This window comes from Arachis ipaensis, chromosome B1 (genome assembly GCF_059453495.1).
Source record: "Arachis ipaensis isolate K30076 ecotype BB chromosome B1, ASM5945349v1, whole genome shotgun sequence".
Taxonomy (NCBI): Eukaryota; Viridiplantae; Streptophyta; class Magnoliopsida; order Fabales; family Fabaceae; genus Arachis; species Arachis ipaensis.
Window position 1 is genome coordinate 12,532,485 of NC_142436.1, and position 16,645 is coordinate 12,549,129.

The 16,645-nt window shown below is 34.9% G+C and overlaps 1 protein-coding gene and 1 non-coding gene across 2 annotated transcripts; both read right to left on the reverse strand.

Moving 5' to 3' along the window:
- Window positions 1-830: 830 nt before the first annotated feature.
- On the reverse strand, window positions 831-7,910 carry LOC107625199 (elongation factor P (EF-P) family protein). Its single transcript, XM_016327780.3, has 11 exons — window positions 7,530-7,910; window positions 7,415-7,445; window positions 7,303-7,316; window positions 7,124-7,174; window positions 6,693-6,762; window positions 6,439-6,508; window positions 6,253-6,320; window positions 5,421-5,526; window positions 4,265-4,304; window positions 3,590-3,657; window positions 831-1,242 (listed from the first exon to the last, which is right to left on the reverse strand). The coding sequence occupies exons 1-11, from the start codon at window positions 7,746-7,748 to the stop codon at window positions 1,230-1,232; spliced, it is 750 nt and encodes a 249-aa protein (XP_016183266.1). The 5' UTR covers window positions 7,749-7,910; the 3' UTR covers window positions 831-1,229.
- A 5,236-nt stretch (window positions 7,911-13,146) lies between these two features.
- Window positions 13,147-13,252, reverse strand: LOC148575741 (small nucleolar RNA R71). The gene has a single exon (XR_015904324.1). It is a non-coding gene; the product is annotated as a small nucleolar RNA R71 (small nucleolar RNA).
- Between the last annotated feature and the right edge of the window lie 3,393 nt (window positions 13,253-16,645).

Sequence of the window (16,645 nt, forward strand, 5' to 3'; positions counted from 1 at the left end):
AAATAAATTTTAAAATTATTTATTTCAATAAATAAAATATTTATTTAATTTATTAAAATATAAAACTCATACTTTTAAATATTAATAATTAACTAATAATCTAAAACAATAAATTTTAATTAATTCCTCAAACAATTAATAAATAGGAACATGAATGAAATAGTAGAGTAGAAACAGAGCCACAGAGGGATGCTGGCGCCGAACATTTCAGACTCAACTATTCACGACAAATTATTGATACCCAAAAAATCAGATCATGGGCTGTTGAATGACAAATATGAATAAAAAAAGGGAACGTGAACAAATTAATGACCACAAGAAAATATGCAACGGAGGATTTCCAAAAGAATTTACTGTAGAAGTGTTGTCCAGAAGAATATAGGCGTGGCTCGACCAAACGAGGTCTAGTGAGGATTGACAGTTAACTACTCAAACATAAACTACCCTTATTGTTATCACCACCACCACCCTCTTCTCTCACCTGCCACCTTCGCACCCCATTGCCCCAAGTCATTAACCGAGCTTGAGCTTCACATAACTTGACTCGACTCAACTCACTTGCGGCCCAGACCAATAGATCATGGTGATGATAATAATATACCAAAAGGCAAAATTGAAAAAATTATATTTGACCACCGATTAACTATTTAAAAATTAACATTATGAGTATAAGTAAAATTTATTTTGAAATTAAGAGATAAATTAAATCCATTTAAACCAAAATATTTTTTAAAACTTTTTGAAAACTTCATAAACATACAATATACTTTTTTTTTAAGCTGGTCTTGTGTTAGATTTGAGTGTCAAACTTTAGTGCATATATAGCAGTATTGCAAAAAAAGAAATAAAAAAATAAAATAAAAATAAAAATCATGCCATCTCGGGTTCAGATCTTAAACAAAAATCCGTTATTTTATTGCTAGCCTACTTAACCTCATAGGCACAAAGAAAATTAAACTTAGAACTTTCTCAAGTGGTTTACTGTAATCCAAGTTTTCCAGAGCTTCCTTCCTCAATAACTGAACCAACAATCAGAATAAGCATGAAAACCAATTTAAAATACCAGCTACTAAATCGAGACCAGCTTATTATCAACGGGGGTTAAATGAGAAAAAATGAATAGAATACTCTTCCTGTAAGTCACATTATCCAATTCAAAACTCCACACCAGCACTGTATGACGGATGTTTGTATTATGCAGGTCTCTTCTCAAATCGTCATTGGAGTTGCTATGCTTTGGCCCTGAAAATGAGAAGATAATACAACTTATATTTACCATATCAAACTAAATTAGTCAACATTTCATAAGAACCTCCTCAAGTGATAGTGATTGCACATCAAAAAAAACAAACGCAAAGCAATTCCTAGCATAAAAATTAACATTATATATCAAATGATACAAGTGCAACTTTCACCTCTTATTAGCAATGGGTAGGGTAGGGTAGGGTAGGGTTTGAACCCAACCCTAACTCCAACTATAGCAACCTGCAGGTATCCAACCTGACCCGAGAGTTTTCACAAATATATAATATTATTATATAACCTAATGAGCATGCAAATTAAAAATTCAATACAAACAATACAATCATCCCACAAACAACACAATCGTTCCATAAACAACATAACCATCAAATGTTCAATTTCACATAAAAAGTCTTTGCTTAAATTAATAACACAAACGTAAATAAAATGATGTGCTATAATGTGGTATTTATATATCACTAAAAATAGAATTGGTTTTTATATAAACAAAAATGTTAAATTATCAATTGATGGTCTTGGCTCAATGGTAAAGATCTTTTACACCCACCTATAACATATTTTTATAACATATATAGGGGGCGGGTTGGTCGGGTGACTCAACCCGCTACCCGACCCGTGTTCAAACCCGCTTCGCACTCAACCCTACCTGCAGCGGATCAGGTTGAAAACCCTATTTGACCGGGTTGGATACCCGCAGGTAGGTTGCATGCTGCCACCCCTACCGCTTATGACCCTTTATAGGATATATCGATTTCAACTGTTCAGTTAAAATAACATATAGGGAAGATCATCAAACTTTCATAAGAGTGCAATTGAAGAGCTCTTGTTTACATATACTTTTAATATATTACACTGATTTTCAAATATATAAAGGTTATAACAAATGATTTTGGATTGACATAAAATCTTTTAAAGATTATTTACAAGATTTTTTTTCTGGATAAAATCTATAAGATAATATCTTCTAATCCAACTGTTAGATTTAAAGAAAAATTACACAAACAGGAAATTAATCAATGATGTAACATTTACTTAAAGTTACGCTAGTGTCATATGATCCTTAACTATTCATAATCTGGTTGACTAGATGGCAACAATATTTTTCAGTAACCATATCAAATACTATATTTCCCACAATAAAGTTTTTTATTCTTTCTCAATCTCCATAGCAAAAAGAGCAAATGTGAGGGTGGAGATAGAAACAGGAGACAAATACATCATTTTTTTTAAGTGTACCCAAGTGAAGATAACACGGAGAGATTGAAAGCAGTTAAATCAGTTAGAAAAGAGATTAGTAAAACAGCTGCTTTACCTTTTATTTACAATAGAAGAGTGAAAGAAAAGAGAGGTAAAAATGTAGTGTAGACCAACTAATGTAACAAATAGGACAGCTGACAGGGTTAATGGAGAGGATGTGAGAGAGGAATGAATTCTGTTACAGGAGGGTCAAGAGTATAAATAGGAGGAATGAAGAGATTGGAGGGGGGATCTTGGACTGGGCAAGACCTTAGGAGAGTGGTAGCTTTTTGAATGCTACCATGTTCTCTATTTTCCATAATTGGTTCTTCAATGAATTCATCAAGAGACCAAGAGAGAAACACCTTCTGTTTCTCATCTCCGTCTTCCCTTCCTTAATTGTATTCTTCATATTCTAAATTGCACCTGTCTCTACTGGCTAGTGGTTAGTCTTATACATTTCCATAAAAACTTGAAAAAGGAAAACAATATAAAACCAAAGTAGCATTTTGCACTTACTAGTAAAAGCATACCAATTTGAAATAAAGAAAACAAAGAAAGTAACCCTTAGGTGTTCAGATGATCCAGAACACAATCCAGTGAAGAACAACAATGAGAAACAACATGCAAGGATGATGTAATAATTTTGCTTCAACATTTTAGCAGGTCAGCAATTATTAAAGTTACATTAGGAGGAAAAGAATAAAAACTGGCAATAATTGCCTTGTATAAAATTAACAGAAAAATGTTTGTAATAACTTAATGCAAGTTTTAATTTAGGATTAAACAGATGGAGTAGTTAGAACAAGACTCTTGAATATCCTGTACTACAAAATGTTGTGTCTGACACTCTGGGATTCTGATTCAGCCAAGGTGACGTAAAATTCAAATTAATAATTCCATGTAAAATCAAAATCTGAAAACTCTAGATATATACAGCACCTAAAGTTCCAGTCAAAATTCACCATATAGGGCGGGTTCAAAAAGTAACCAATAATCCAGTTCATAAACACAACAGTGGATAACGCTTACCAAATAGAAAGTAATAATCATTTTATTTCCAAATGCTTTGAATTAGTTACCAACTAACCTTTCCAAGTAAGAGTCATCCTCTGTATTAATAACTATAGCATCACCAGCAACAATGTGTGGTGGAACCTGACAATTTTGTTCATACAATAAGCAATTTGTGTTACCAGCATTGAATGTTAGATCAAAACAATTGAACTTCCAAAACTCATGGTGGGTTATTCAAATGAAAAAGAACCTCAGACAAAGTAATCATAAAAGCATGTAAATATCTTATTTACTAGTTGTATCCATTTGATTTACATGGAAAGCATTTGATCCTTATCTTTATATTAAATCAGACTGAATTTGAGCAGTCAAAAATTTTAAAAGACCCTGTCACTCTGGCATATATTCCTATTAACAATAAAATAATAATTTTTATAATACCTATCATTTTTCACAAAGAACCATTCTGAAATCCCCCTAAAATAGGGGGATGAAATGTCCAGGATTGGTATTTCGTAATTTGTAGAATTTTTAATATAAAAGTCATGCCTCCAAATCTTTACCTTCATTTTAAAGGGAATATCATACAGACCCCAAGTAAAATAAGTCCAAAAGAAATTCTTGCATAATTATAGTACTTACATATAAAAGGGAAAAGAAAGTGCTAAACAGCAGTCATAAATAAAATATTACCAATTGTTTATACTATTAAGGAATAGAAGTTAAATGAAAGAACAATTTGACTTACTTCAACTATAATGCCATTCTCCAGTACCACCTTTTTGTTCCTTAAAAAACCATAGAGAAAATATTAGTACAAGAAATCAACATTTTGCCAGCCAAAGGGTGTGGATTGCAGAGAATTTTAATGCTCCATCTTTGAAGTCAATTCCATTATAAATATGTATGATGTATGATGATGTCATCTTGCAACGTGTCAGATTCAAGGTCCAAATAAAATTAGTAAGTAATATACTATAATAAACGATCAACATCTTCCCACAAAAAAATATCATATACTACTTCCATGAAACTTATAACTAGCTGTTTGTTATTGCATGACACACAGTACAAAATTTAGGGACTACCTTCTGACCAAATCTTTTGGAAGTCTAGAGCTCCTATTAATTACTAAATACACATAATAGGTTAAAAACTTGAAAACAAATTACTTAAACCATATTTGTAGACACATACAGTTCTCTCCCTTGACATGCATCTTAATTACAACTCAAGCTCTACAACAGTGACACTTATTCTTCAACTGAAAAGAAGCTTTTTGTTTTTCTTCATTTCCAATGAGCCTAAGGCACTTCTTTAACCTAAATTTGAATAAGGATAGGATTATACAACGAAAATTTTCTTGATCTATGGATTTTCATTGGTTACAAAGGTCAAGATTGGCAAAGGAAATGGTTGACATTATGGGTTTTAGGTAGAAACTGAAAGGAGAGAATAAAACCATTGGATATTGATATGAGAAATTTTGATGTGTGCCATGTGGTGTTATGTGAAATATAAGGCACTAAACTTTATTTATGTCCTCTCATTTGGTTGTATTATTCTTATCTTTGCCTTAAGTTATATTCTTCCTTTATGACAAAAATAATAATACTAGAATCCTAATCCGAATTCGAGAAACCAATCAAGACATGAAAGCCTTGAGACTCCTACATTGCTTGAGGATATGACTATACCATAATAATAGCCTTGATAGATATTTGGGCAACCTGTAAATGGTATCAGAAATAGGAAAAACGTTTGAATCTAACTATAAAAGCATACTTTTCATCAGTAAATGTTCCAAGGTATACAAAACGTAAAAGGGGAAAAGCAATAAAAAGTTTATGTTAACAAACAGATCTAGTATATATCTAACTTTGACAATAGATAATGTCATATACCTTGGAGTGGCTGCAATACCTTCTTTCACAGTACATGTTACCCGTTTAGGAACTGATGCAGATAAAGGTTTCTCATCAAAAAATTGCACCTTAACTTTCATTTCACCTGTTAACCAGGCAAGAAACCACACTTAATTAGTAATAGAAGGAAAGAAAGATCAAAATCAACTCGTAATAGATGGGAACATGAAACTATGTAGTAGTTACATCCATGAAATAAAGAAGTACCATTGCTACCTGATGACTGCCCAAAGACTACAATAACTTTTTGGATAAAAGAAATTTAATTAGAGACCATAGGAGAGAAATACAAATAGGGAAAACAATAAAACCCATTGAAAAAATATTCAAGAAAGTACAGGTAGCTGGAAGAGCCCTCAAAGTAGAAGTCTTAAAATGTTATAAAGCAACATTAACCCACAAAAAGAGAATAACAAGAGCATATATCATGACTGTGTAGACAAAGATAAGATGGAAAATGAAGACACGGGCAGGTCAGGTCAAAATGTCAAATTAAACCAGTCCCATGAACACCCGATAAATCCAATTAAATATAACAGAAAACATCAAAAGGTGGAATAGAATAAAACCAATGATGATCAATCAAGATTCAGGAGATAGTAAACTACATTGACAAGAAATCTACAGAGCTAAGCATTATGGTTGCACCGGATAAAGAAAGTAATGGAGGATTAATACCAAAAATTGCAGAAAACACTTCCACCATAGTATAATTGTAAAGGCACTAAGAAGTTGAAATTTTGGCGTTTCCCATATAAATAGATAGAGAAAGAGCAGTAACAAGTGATGGATCAGTAGTGCTTTTATCCACCTTGTAGATACGAAGCATTTTTGCCGAACAAGTCTCTGGAAACTTCTATCTGATCAAAGGTATTAGGGCTGACCACAATTATAAAGAGAATCCATATTAATCAACTTTTCTCATCCTGAAGGTTGAACCTAACATCATATCATGACACCATGACAGCACAAAAGGATGAACCGGATAAGAACTCACTCCATTAGAACTACAGTTCCATCATGATCCATGCACATATACATGAAGGTCTTTTCATTAACAAAAGCTCCTGCAACAATATATGATTTGCAAACACAAAAAAGAATTGAGTCAAATACATCAGGCATAAACTGTCCTAGCCATAAGACAAACAAAAACCAAGAGTGATATGTGGATTAATGACTACATTACTAAATATATGACAGCTACATTAGAAATTCAAATTTGAAATATTCCATATAATGAGGACATACTTTCAATATTGTCATCTGTATTCATTCGATGTGTTACCTTGTTCCCCTGGGCAATGTCACGAAGCTCCACCTATTATAAGAAATAGTACAAAATTTTCGGTTAGGCATGGAATTAGAAACTATATCCAATAAAAACAGCATGAATAAGTAAGGCATCTGCCAATGGCAAACTAAACAAAAATGAGATTTTCTTTAACCATGTACGCTTGACTAATATAAATTGGCATAAATATATCATGACAAAAAATTAAATTCATTATGTACAACCAAAGAATTGAATTTGATTTTGTAATTTACTAGTTTATCTCAAACTAAAGAATTCAAATAAAAGGAATTGAAATCCAACTCAACTCCTTGGTGAGGGGAAAATCATTTTGCATCGTCGAGTCAAAGAGCAAAGAAAGAAGAAATTTAAGAATAAATAAATAAACCTTTATTGTAGCTTTTCCTCTTCCTTCATGAGAATGATCAGCTTTAAGAACCTGATGATGTTAACAACAAATAAGTCAAAAGAGGCGAGTGACTTTTGGATAAACAATATTCAGAGTCAAATGAAGGAATACAAACTAATTGACAACGAGTTTAAGATATTCGAGCAATTCATAGGTACCTCAAAAAAGCGCCCTGGAATCAAAGCAAACCAAACCAATCGAACTTGTAAGTAAGGAAACTAACTAGCTAACTAACTAATTAATGAATGAATTCAAAAGGAAAAACCTAACCTTGCTTTTCAATGATGTTCCCGACTCTAACCTGGACAGAAGAACACACACACACTCACAAATTGTTATTTATTAACTTATATGAATGATCAATGAAGTCGAGAAAATGGCTTACATCAGAAGCTGAGACTTTGATTCCGCGGGATTGAAGTGTGGACCATGGATTACTGAACAAGTCGAAGTTGGAGGAGGAAGCAAAAGAAGAAGAAGACAGTGGCAGTGAATTAGGGTTGAAAATGGAGAAAGAGGAGGAATAAGTAGAATAATGGGAATAAGATGAGAGTAATCTGAACAAGAGAGGGTTTGAAGGGAAAACCCTTTTGATCAGCCTCATCGAAAGATATTTTACTAACTCAGAAGCATCGATAGAGAAAAAAAATGGACCGACCGCCGACGGTGGAGTTGCGGCGACTGGCGGTGTGTGTTGAACGGAGGTGTGAGGAAAGATAAGAAAATGCAGGCTCAGGTACAGTATAGCAGGGAGTGGAAGTCGGCAAACTTTTTTTTGTTTGTGAAGTCCAGGTGTTCATGAATGGGATCCAATTCTTACGTCCGCGGTATTTATTGATAGTAGATTAGTAGTCCGAAAATTGTAGATAACTAGATATAGATCTTATTTCCAAGACTATTAGATCAGATTGAATCCATAAATCAATAGGATCCAATTACGAACTTTATATAAATAATAAATAATATTGTTGTAAAACAGGGGTGGCAAAGCGGGACGGTCCACTCCAATCCGTCCCGTTTCGTCTAGGTCCGCTCTATAAATGAAGTGGTCCGGTCCGTTCTACCAACTAAAATAAATTTAAAATGCTAGTTCGTCCCGTTTTATGACGGATTGGCAGGTTGCCGCTTGACTTTTTTTTTAAATAAAATTCATTAAAATTAACTAAAAAATAATAATTAAAAAATCAAATACAAATAAAAAATAGTCAAATTATAATATAATTTTTTTATTATTTTTTTAAAATTTTTAACTTCAATAAAATTGTTCAAAATAATATTTGTCAATAGAATTATCTTTATTTAAAAAAATAAGTCACATAATTTGAGCATATATACGAAATTGTAAAATAAAATAAATAAAGTTAATAACTAAAAGAAGAATAAAAACAAAAAATGAAAAAAAAAAATGTTTAAAAATTCTATAATTATTAATTTTATAATAATAATAATCACTCTTTTATTTAATAAAAAAAAAGAAAAATAAAAATCTTCGGCCCGGCGGATCGGTCCGCCCCGTCCCGCCAATTTGGCGGTGCGGGTTTGACGGATTTTTTAATTTGGTAGGCTCCAAATCCTAACCCGACCCGCCTTTTTTAGCGGGTTTAACGGATCGACCCGACGGACTCGACCCGTTTTGCCACCCCTATTGTAAAATAACTAAATAAATAATTAAGGAGGAGGTAACAAATATAAAGTATGGAAATATAATTAGATAGCTATAGTAGTAATGTTCACTAGAATTACTATATTAATAGATATATTTAATAATATTGTAGTAAATAATATAAGAGAGAGAATAGTATAAGAGAGAGAGTGTGAAGAATATTTAATATTTTTATTGTTGTGTAACTGTGTGTTACGTACTGAAGTTTAACCTCTATTTATACATACAAGGAGGCTACCTTTTTCTACTATTATTAAATGCAAGGACTTTGGTAACATAGAACTTCAGTATGAAAAAGGTGAGCCGCCCCCATGGTCATCCATTTCATTCTTATCATAACACTCTCTCCTTAGATGACCATTTAGGATTATGCCTCGTTAAAACCTTATTAAAGAAAAACCCAAATGGAAAAAAAAAACTTTAGTGAAGGAAAAAGAGTACAAAATTCTTTGTGATGGGGACTGTCTCATTAAAAACCTTGTCAAGAAAAACCCAATGGAAAAAAAACCTGACCAAGGAAAAAAGAGTACAGTCTCCCCCTCTTGTCGACATCATTTAATGTCTCGAAATCGGCGCATCCCAATCTCATGTACCAATCTTTCAAAGGAGGATTTTGGGAGTGACCTTGTAAATAAATATGCCAGATTGTCACTTGAGCGGATCTATTGGACATCAATTGTCTCTTGATTTTGAAGATCATGAGTGAAGAAGAATTTGGGAGAAATATGCTTTGTTCTATCACCTTTGATGTATCCGCCTTTAAGTTGAGCAATACATGTTGTATTATCTTCAAACAGGATAGTTGGAGCTATCTTCTGATCAATCAGTCCACATGATGACAAAATATATTGGATCAAACTCCTCAGCCAAAAACACTCGAGACTAGCTTCATGTATCGCTAGTATTTCAGCATGATTAGAGGAGGTTGCTGTTATTGTCTGTTTCGTGGACCTCCATGATATAGCTGTACCACCATATGTGAATAGGTATCCTGTTTGAGATCTCTCTTTATGTGGATTAGACAAGTATCCAGCATCTGCATAGCCAACTAACTGTGACTTGGATCCATAGGGATAAAACAATCTCATATCAACCGTTTCATGAATATATCGAAAGATTTGCCTTATTCCACTCCAATGTCTTCTGGTTGGAGAGGAACTATACCTTGCTAGTAAATTCACAGCAAATGATATATCGGATCTTGTATTATTAGCAAGATACACTAGCGTTCCAATGGCACTAAGATATGGTACTTCAGGACCAAGGATATCTTCATTTTCTTCTTTAGGACGAAATTGATCCTTTTCCACATCCAAAGATCTTACGATCATTGGGGTACTCAAGGGATGTGACTTATCCATATAAAATCTTTTCAAGATCTTTTCTGTGTATGTTGTTTGATGAATAAAGATCCCATTTTTTATATGCTCGATCTGCAGGCCGAGACAAAATTTAGTCATTCCAAGATCTTTTATCTCAAACTATTCTTTTAGAGTTTTTATAATTGTTGGAATCTCTTCAGGAGTTCCGATGATATTTAAATCATCAACGTACACAGCAATTATAAGGAATCCAGATGCAGTTTTCTTTATGAAAACACATGGACAGATATCATCATTCTTGAATCCATTTTTGGCCAGATACTCAGTAAGACGATTATACCACATTTGACCAGATTGCTTTAAACCATATAAAGATCTTTGCAATTGGACTGAGTATAACCCCTGTGAATATTCATTGGATGATTTAGATATTTTTAGTCCTTCAGAGACTTTCATATAGATATCCCGATCTAATGGGTCGTATAAGTAGGCTGTTACCACATCCGTTAAATGCATATGCAATTTATGATATGCAGATAAACTGACCAAATAACGCATTGTTATCTCATCCACTATAGGAAAATATGTTTCTTCATAATCTATACCGGGCCTTTGTGAAAAACCTTGTGCCACAAGTCGGGTTTTGTAGTGCACAACTTCATTTTTCTCATTTCGTTTTCTCACAAATACCCATCGATATCCAACAGGTTTTACATCTTCTGGTGTATGTGATGCGTGAGCATCTTTCTTATCTTTTCCTAGTGAATTTGCATCTAATTTGTTGAGCTTAATTAAGAATTAATTATATTTTAGCCACTATGGATGCTATTTTGAGTTTTGTGCAATTTTATTTATTTTAGGTAGCATTCGGATGGATTTGATGAAGTTTCTGCAGAGAAAGAGAAGAAACCAAGGAGATGACCAGCGAATACCGACCCGGACGCATGGCTCACGCGACCGCGCGAAATGGAGGAAATCACAATGACGCGATCGCGTGCCTGACGCGAACGCGTGGACTAGAATCTGCACAAATGACGCGAACGCGTGGACGACGCGGACGCGTCACAGGAACGATCTGCAGAATTGACAGAAAATACTGGGGGCGATTTCTGGGCTGTTTTGACCCAGTTTCTAGCCCAGAAAACACAGATTAGAAGCTGCAGAATGGACAATTCAAGTGGTCTCCATCCATCAGCTGAAGACTTGATTATTTAAATTAATTCGAATTCAAATTCAAATCTTATTTTAGGAAAAGATATTATTTTAATTTTACTTTTAGAAATTTGATTTTTAAAAATTATTAGGATTAGTTATAAAAGGGATCCCAATAAGGTGATTCAAGAAGAACATTCCACAACATTATTCCATACAAATTTACATTTCATATTCCATGAGCAACTAATCCTCCATTGTTAAGGTTAGGAGCTCTGTCTATTGTATGGATTGGTAATATTATTTTTCTATTTTAATTCATGTTTTGATTTATATTTCAATAATTGTTTTCGTTCTTTATTTTATGAACCTGGGTGGAACGGAAGTATGACCCATGTTCTATTTGAGTTCTTGTAAAACTTGGAAAAGCTCTTTACTTGAACAATAGCTTGAAAACATATTATCCTGAATTTCTAGTTGTTTGTATTTAACGGAATACGTGACATATAATCCATTTATTTTTGGACAATTAGGATTCTTGTGGCATATAAACTGGAATTAATCATCACCCTCTAATTAGAATCAATTGACCAAGAAATTGGCAGTTGATGAATTTTAGAGGAGACTAGGAAGGTCTAAGGAATTAGGGTCTAGTCACAATTAGTTTGCTATGAATTAAATCTTGCATGATTAAAATAGTTAATAAGAAAAGTCAATCCAGAAAATAGATAACTCTAAAACCTTAACTGTCTTCTCCATATATTATTCCCATCTTAATTACTTGCCCTTCTTTAATATTTTTGCTATTGTTTAATGTCTTTGAACTCCCAACACTATTTTCTGTCTGTCTAACTAATCCTATCAAACGCTATTGTTGCTTAATCCATCAATCCTCGTGGGATCGACCCTTACTCACGTAAGGTATTACTTGGTACGACTCGGTGCACTTGCTGGTTAGTAAGTGTGGTTGTAAAATACCGCATCAAGTTTCTGGCGCCGTTGCCGGAGAGTGACTGTGATTAACAACTATTAGTTGTTTGATTGTTTAGATTAGGCTTTTTAATTTTAATTTTAATTAAATATTATTTTATTATTTTTCAAAAAAAAATTCATAATAGCACTATTTTTTTTTACTTTCTGAAATTAAGTTTGGTGTCACCCAGTTAATTTTATTTCAATTTTTCTGTTTATTTTTCTTTTAAATTTTCGAATTTTTTTAGTTATTTATTTAGTATTCTTATTTTATTATTTTACACAGGTTACCTCACAGGGACTTCTCTACACTCTGACGTAGAGAGTCCCATATTTTCTTATTTTTCTGATTGTGTATGCGCAGGAATAGAGACAAAGAACATCTCTTAGACTTTGATCCTGAACCTGAAAGAACTTTCAGGCGACGTTTACAACAAGCAAGACTTTACAAGGCTGCAGAATCCACTATGGCAAATAATAATGCTAATGCCAATGTGGTAAATCCGAATGGGATGATCAGCAGAGAAGAGTGCTTGGCTCTTATTCTGCCCTTACTGCGGATCTCTATGGAAAAAGCATTGTGGTGCCTCCTATAACTGCAAACAACTTTGAGTTGAAGCCACAATTGGTCACTTTGGTGCAACAAAATTGCCAGTATCATGGGCTTCCTCATGAAAATTCAAATCAGTTCATATCTGATTTTCTGCAGATATGTGATACTGTGAAGACAAATGGAGTGAATCCAGAGGTGTACAGACTCATGCTTTTCCCGTTTGCTCTGAGGGATAAAGCAAAGCTATGGCTAGATTTCCAACCAAAGGAGAGTCTGAATACTTGGGAAAAAGTCGTTACTGAATTTTTCACTAAATTTTTCCCACCAAAGAAGCTGACTAAGCTTAGGTTGGAGGTTCAGACTTTCAGACAGAAGGAGGGTGAAACTCTTTATGAAGCTTGGGAGAGATACAAGCTACTGACTAGGCAATGCCCTCCAGACATGTTCTCCAAGTGGACCCAACTGGATATCTTTTATGAAGACTTAGGAGAGATGTCAAAGATGAGCCTAGACACTTCTGCATGCGGTTCATTGCACAAGAAGAAGACACCAGAGGAGACTATTGAGCTGATTGAATTGGTTGCAAGCAACCAATATTTATACACATCTAACAGGAATCTTGTGAACTCTGAGGCCGCTCAGAAGAGAGGCGTGTTGGAAGTAGAAGCTGTTAATGCTCTTCTTGCTCAGAACAAGCTTATGTCTCAGCAGATAAATCTACTTACTCAACAGATGGGTGGCATGCAAGTCTCAGCTATCAACACTCAAAATCCACCCCAAGATACCTCCTATGACATGACAGGTAACATTATGCAAAATGATAATTATGATTATGCTCAACCCTCTTCTGAACAGGTGAATTACATGGGGAGTGGTCCTAGAAATCCCAACAATGATCCATATTCTAAGACATACAATCAGGAGTGGAGGAATCACCCAAATTTTGGGTGGAGAGATCAACCTCAGAGACCTCAGAACTTCAACAATAGTTCTCAGGGTGGTTTTCAATAGAACAACCATAATAACTACCAATTTCAGTCTCAGCAACAACAACCACCTCAGCAGGCAAATTCTAAATCCCAAGAAGATTCTAAATGGGAGATGATGATGAGTTTCATACAAGAAACCAAAGCCTCTATTAGAAACTTGGAGGTGCAAATGGGTCAAATGAGCAAGCAATTACTTGAAAGGTCTTCAAATACATTCCCTGGTGATACAGTGGTGAACCCAAGAGAAGATTACAAGGCTATTCAATTGAGAAGTGGTAAGGTGGCTGGTTCTGAGACCAAGGTCAATGAAGATCTAGTTGAAAAGGAAGCTCCAAAGGAGAAGAAGGAAGAAGTAGAGCACGCCCCTCCTAAGCGGGCAGACAACCCGTTCCCTGACTCTCTTGACACGTATCCCACCTTACCAAAGGCCCCTGAATACATGCCAAAAATGCCATATCCTCAGAGGCTTCAGAAGGCGTCCAAAGAAAAGCAATTCTCTAAATTTTTAGATGTCTTCAAGAAGCTGCAGATCAACATCCCTTTTGCAGAGGCTCTGGAGCAAATGCCTCTCTATGCTAAATTTATGAAAGAATTGTTGACCCACAAGAGGAATTGAAAGGAACAAGAAAAAGTGGTGCTAACCAAGGAATGCAGTGCTATTATTCAACACACCCTTCCTGAGAAGATGCCAGACCCAGGGAGCTTTGTCATTCCTTGCACCATTGGAGAAGTCGGCATTCAGAGAGCTTTATGTGATCTTGGAGCTAGCATCAACCTCATGCCACTTTCAGTGATGAAAAAGCTTCAAATTGAGGAGGTAAAACCCACTCGTATTTCTCTTCAACTTGCTGATCTTTCTATTAAATTACTTGTGGGTGTTGTTGAAGATTTACTTGTTAAAGTAGGACCATTTATTTTCCCTGTTGATTTTGTTATATTAGACATGGAAGAGGAGGTAAAACCCTCTATTATACTTGGTAGACCCTTCTTAGCTACAGGTAGAGCTCTGATTGATGTGCAAAATGGTGAATTAACCCTGAGGATCAATGAAGAACAGGTAGTCCTAAATGTTTTTGAAGCCCTCAAACACCCCAATGATTCTGAGGGGTGTATGAAAATAGATGTTATTGAACCACTTGTTCAAGAAGTACTGGAAACTGAGGTACTTGATGATGTTCTAGATCCTATTTCTGAGTGTGAATTAGTTGAAGTTGATGATTCACCACCCCAAAAGGAGCTGATGAACACGCCAATTAAGGAGGAGGAAGCCCCCAAGCTTGAGCTCAAACCCTTACCCTCTTCTCTGAAATATGTGTTCTTGGGTGGAAATGATTCATATCCAGTGATTATTAGCTCTTCTCTGAAGCCTGAAGAAGAGGAGGCACTTATTTCAGTGCTCAGGAGCCATAAAACAGCTTTTGGGTGGACCATTAGTGACTTGAAGGGGATGAGTCCAACCAAGTGTATGCACAAGATCCTTCTTGAAGATGATGCTAAACCAGTTGTGCAACCACAAAGGAGACTCAATCCAACTATGAAAGAGGTGGTCCAAAAAGAGGTAATGAAATTATGGGAAGCAGGTATTATTTACCCTATTTCTGACAGTCCTTGGGTAAGTCCTGTACAGGTAGTTTCCAAGAAAGGAGGGATGACAGTGATCAAGAATGAAAAGAATGAGCTTATTCCTACAAGAATAGTCACAGGATGGAGAATGTGCATAGATTACAGGAGGCTAAACACTGCTACAAGGAAGGATCATTTCCCCCTCCCTTTCATTGATCAGATGCTTGAGAGGTTAGCTGGTCATGCTTTTTATTGTTTTCTAGATGGATATTCTGGATATAATCAAATTGCAGTGGACCCTCAAGATCAAGAGAAGACAGCATTCACATGCCCCTTTGGAGTATTTGCCTATAGGAGAATGCCATTTCGACTTTGCAATGCTCCAGCAACTTTTTAGAGGTGTATGCTTTCAATTTTTTCTGATATGGTTGAAAAGTTTATTGAGATATTTATGGATGATTTTTCTGTTTTTGGTCATTCTTTTGAATCCTGCCTTAAATATTTATCTCTTGTCTTGAAACGGTGTCAAGAATCAAACCTTGTTTTAAATTGGGAAAAATGTCATTTTATGGTTACAGAAAGCATTGTTCTTGGACACCAGATTTTAAGTAAGGGAATTGAGGTTGACAGAGCAAAGGTGGAGGTAATTGAAAAATTACCACCACCAACTAATGTTAAGGCAATTAGGAGTTTCTTGGGTCATGCAGGATTTTATAGAAGATTTATAAAGGATTTTTCTAAAATTGCTAAACCATTGAGCAACCTGTTGGTTGTTGATGTTCCTTTTGTCTTTGATTCTGATTGTCTGCATGCTTTTGAAACTCTGAAGGCAAATCTTACCTCTGCTCCCATTATAGCTCCCCCTGACTGGGATTCACCATTTGAATTAATGTGTGATGCTAGTGATTTTGCTATAGGAGCTGTTTCAGGACAGAGGCATGGTAAGCTTGTACATGTCATTTATTATGCCAGTCGTGTGTTAAATGATGCTCAAAGGAATTACACAACTACAGAAAAGGAATTATTAGCTGTTGTGTATGCTGTTGATAAGTTTAGGTCCTATTTACTTGGTTCTAAGGTTATTGTTTATACTGACCATGCTGCTTTGAAGTACCTTCTAACCAAGCAGGATTCTAAACCAAGATTAATCAGATGGGTGTTGCTCCTTCAGGAGTTTGATATTGAAATAAAAGACAGGAAAGGGTCAGAAAATCAAGTAGCTGACCATCTCTCCAGAATTGAGCCTGAAGCAGGAGTGCAACCATCCACAGCTGTAACTGAGACATT

Coding starts and splice junctions, on each gene's coding strand:
- LOC107625199 (XM_016327780.3), bottom strand. CDS start 7,748: ATGAGGCTGATCAAAAGGGTTTTCCCTTCAAACCCTCTCTTGTTCAGA. Junction 6,509..6,692: donor TACAGATGACAATATTGAAA/GTATGTCCTCAT, acceptor ATATTGTTGCAG/GAGCTTTTGTTAATGAAAAG. Junction 3,658..4,264: donor AGAATGGCATTATAGTTGAA/GTAAGTCAAATT, acceptor CAAAATTGTCAG/GTTCCACCACACATTGTTGC.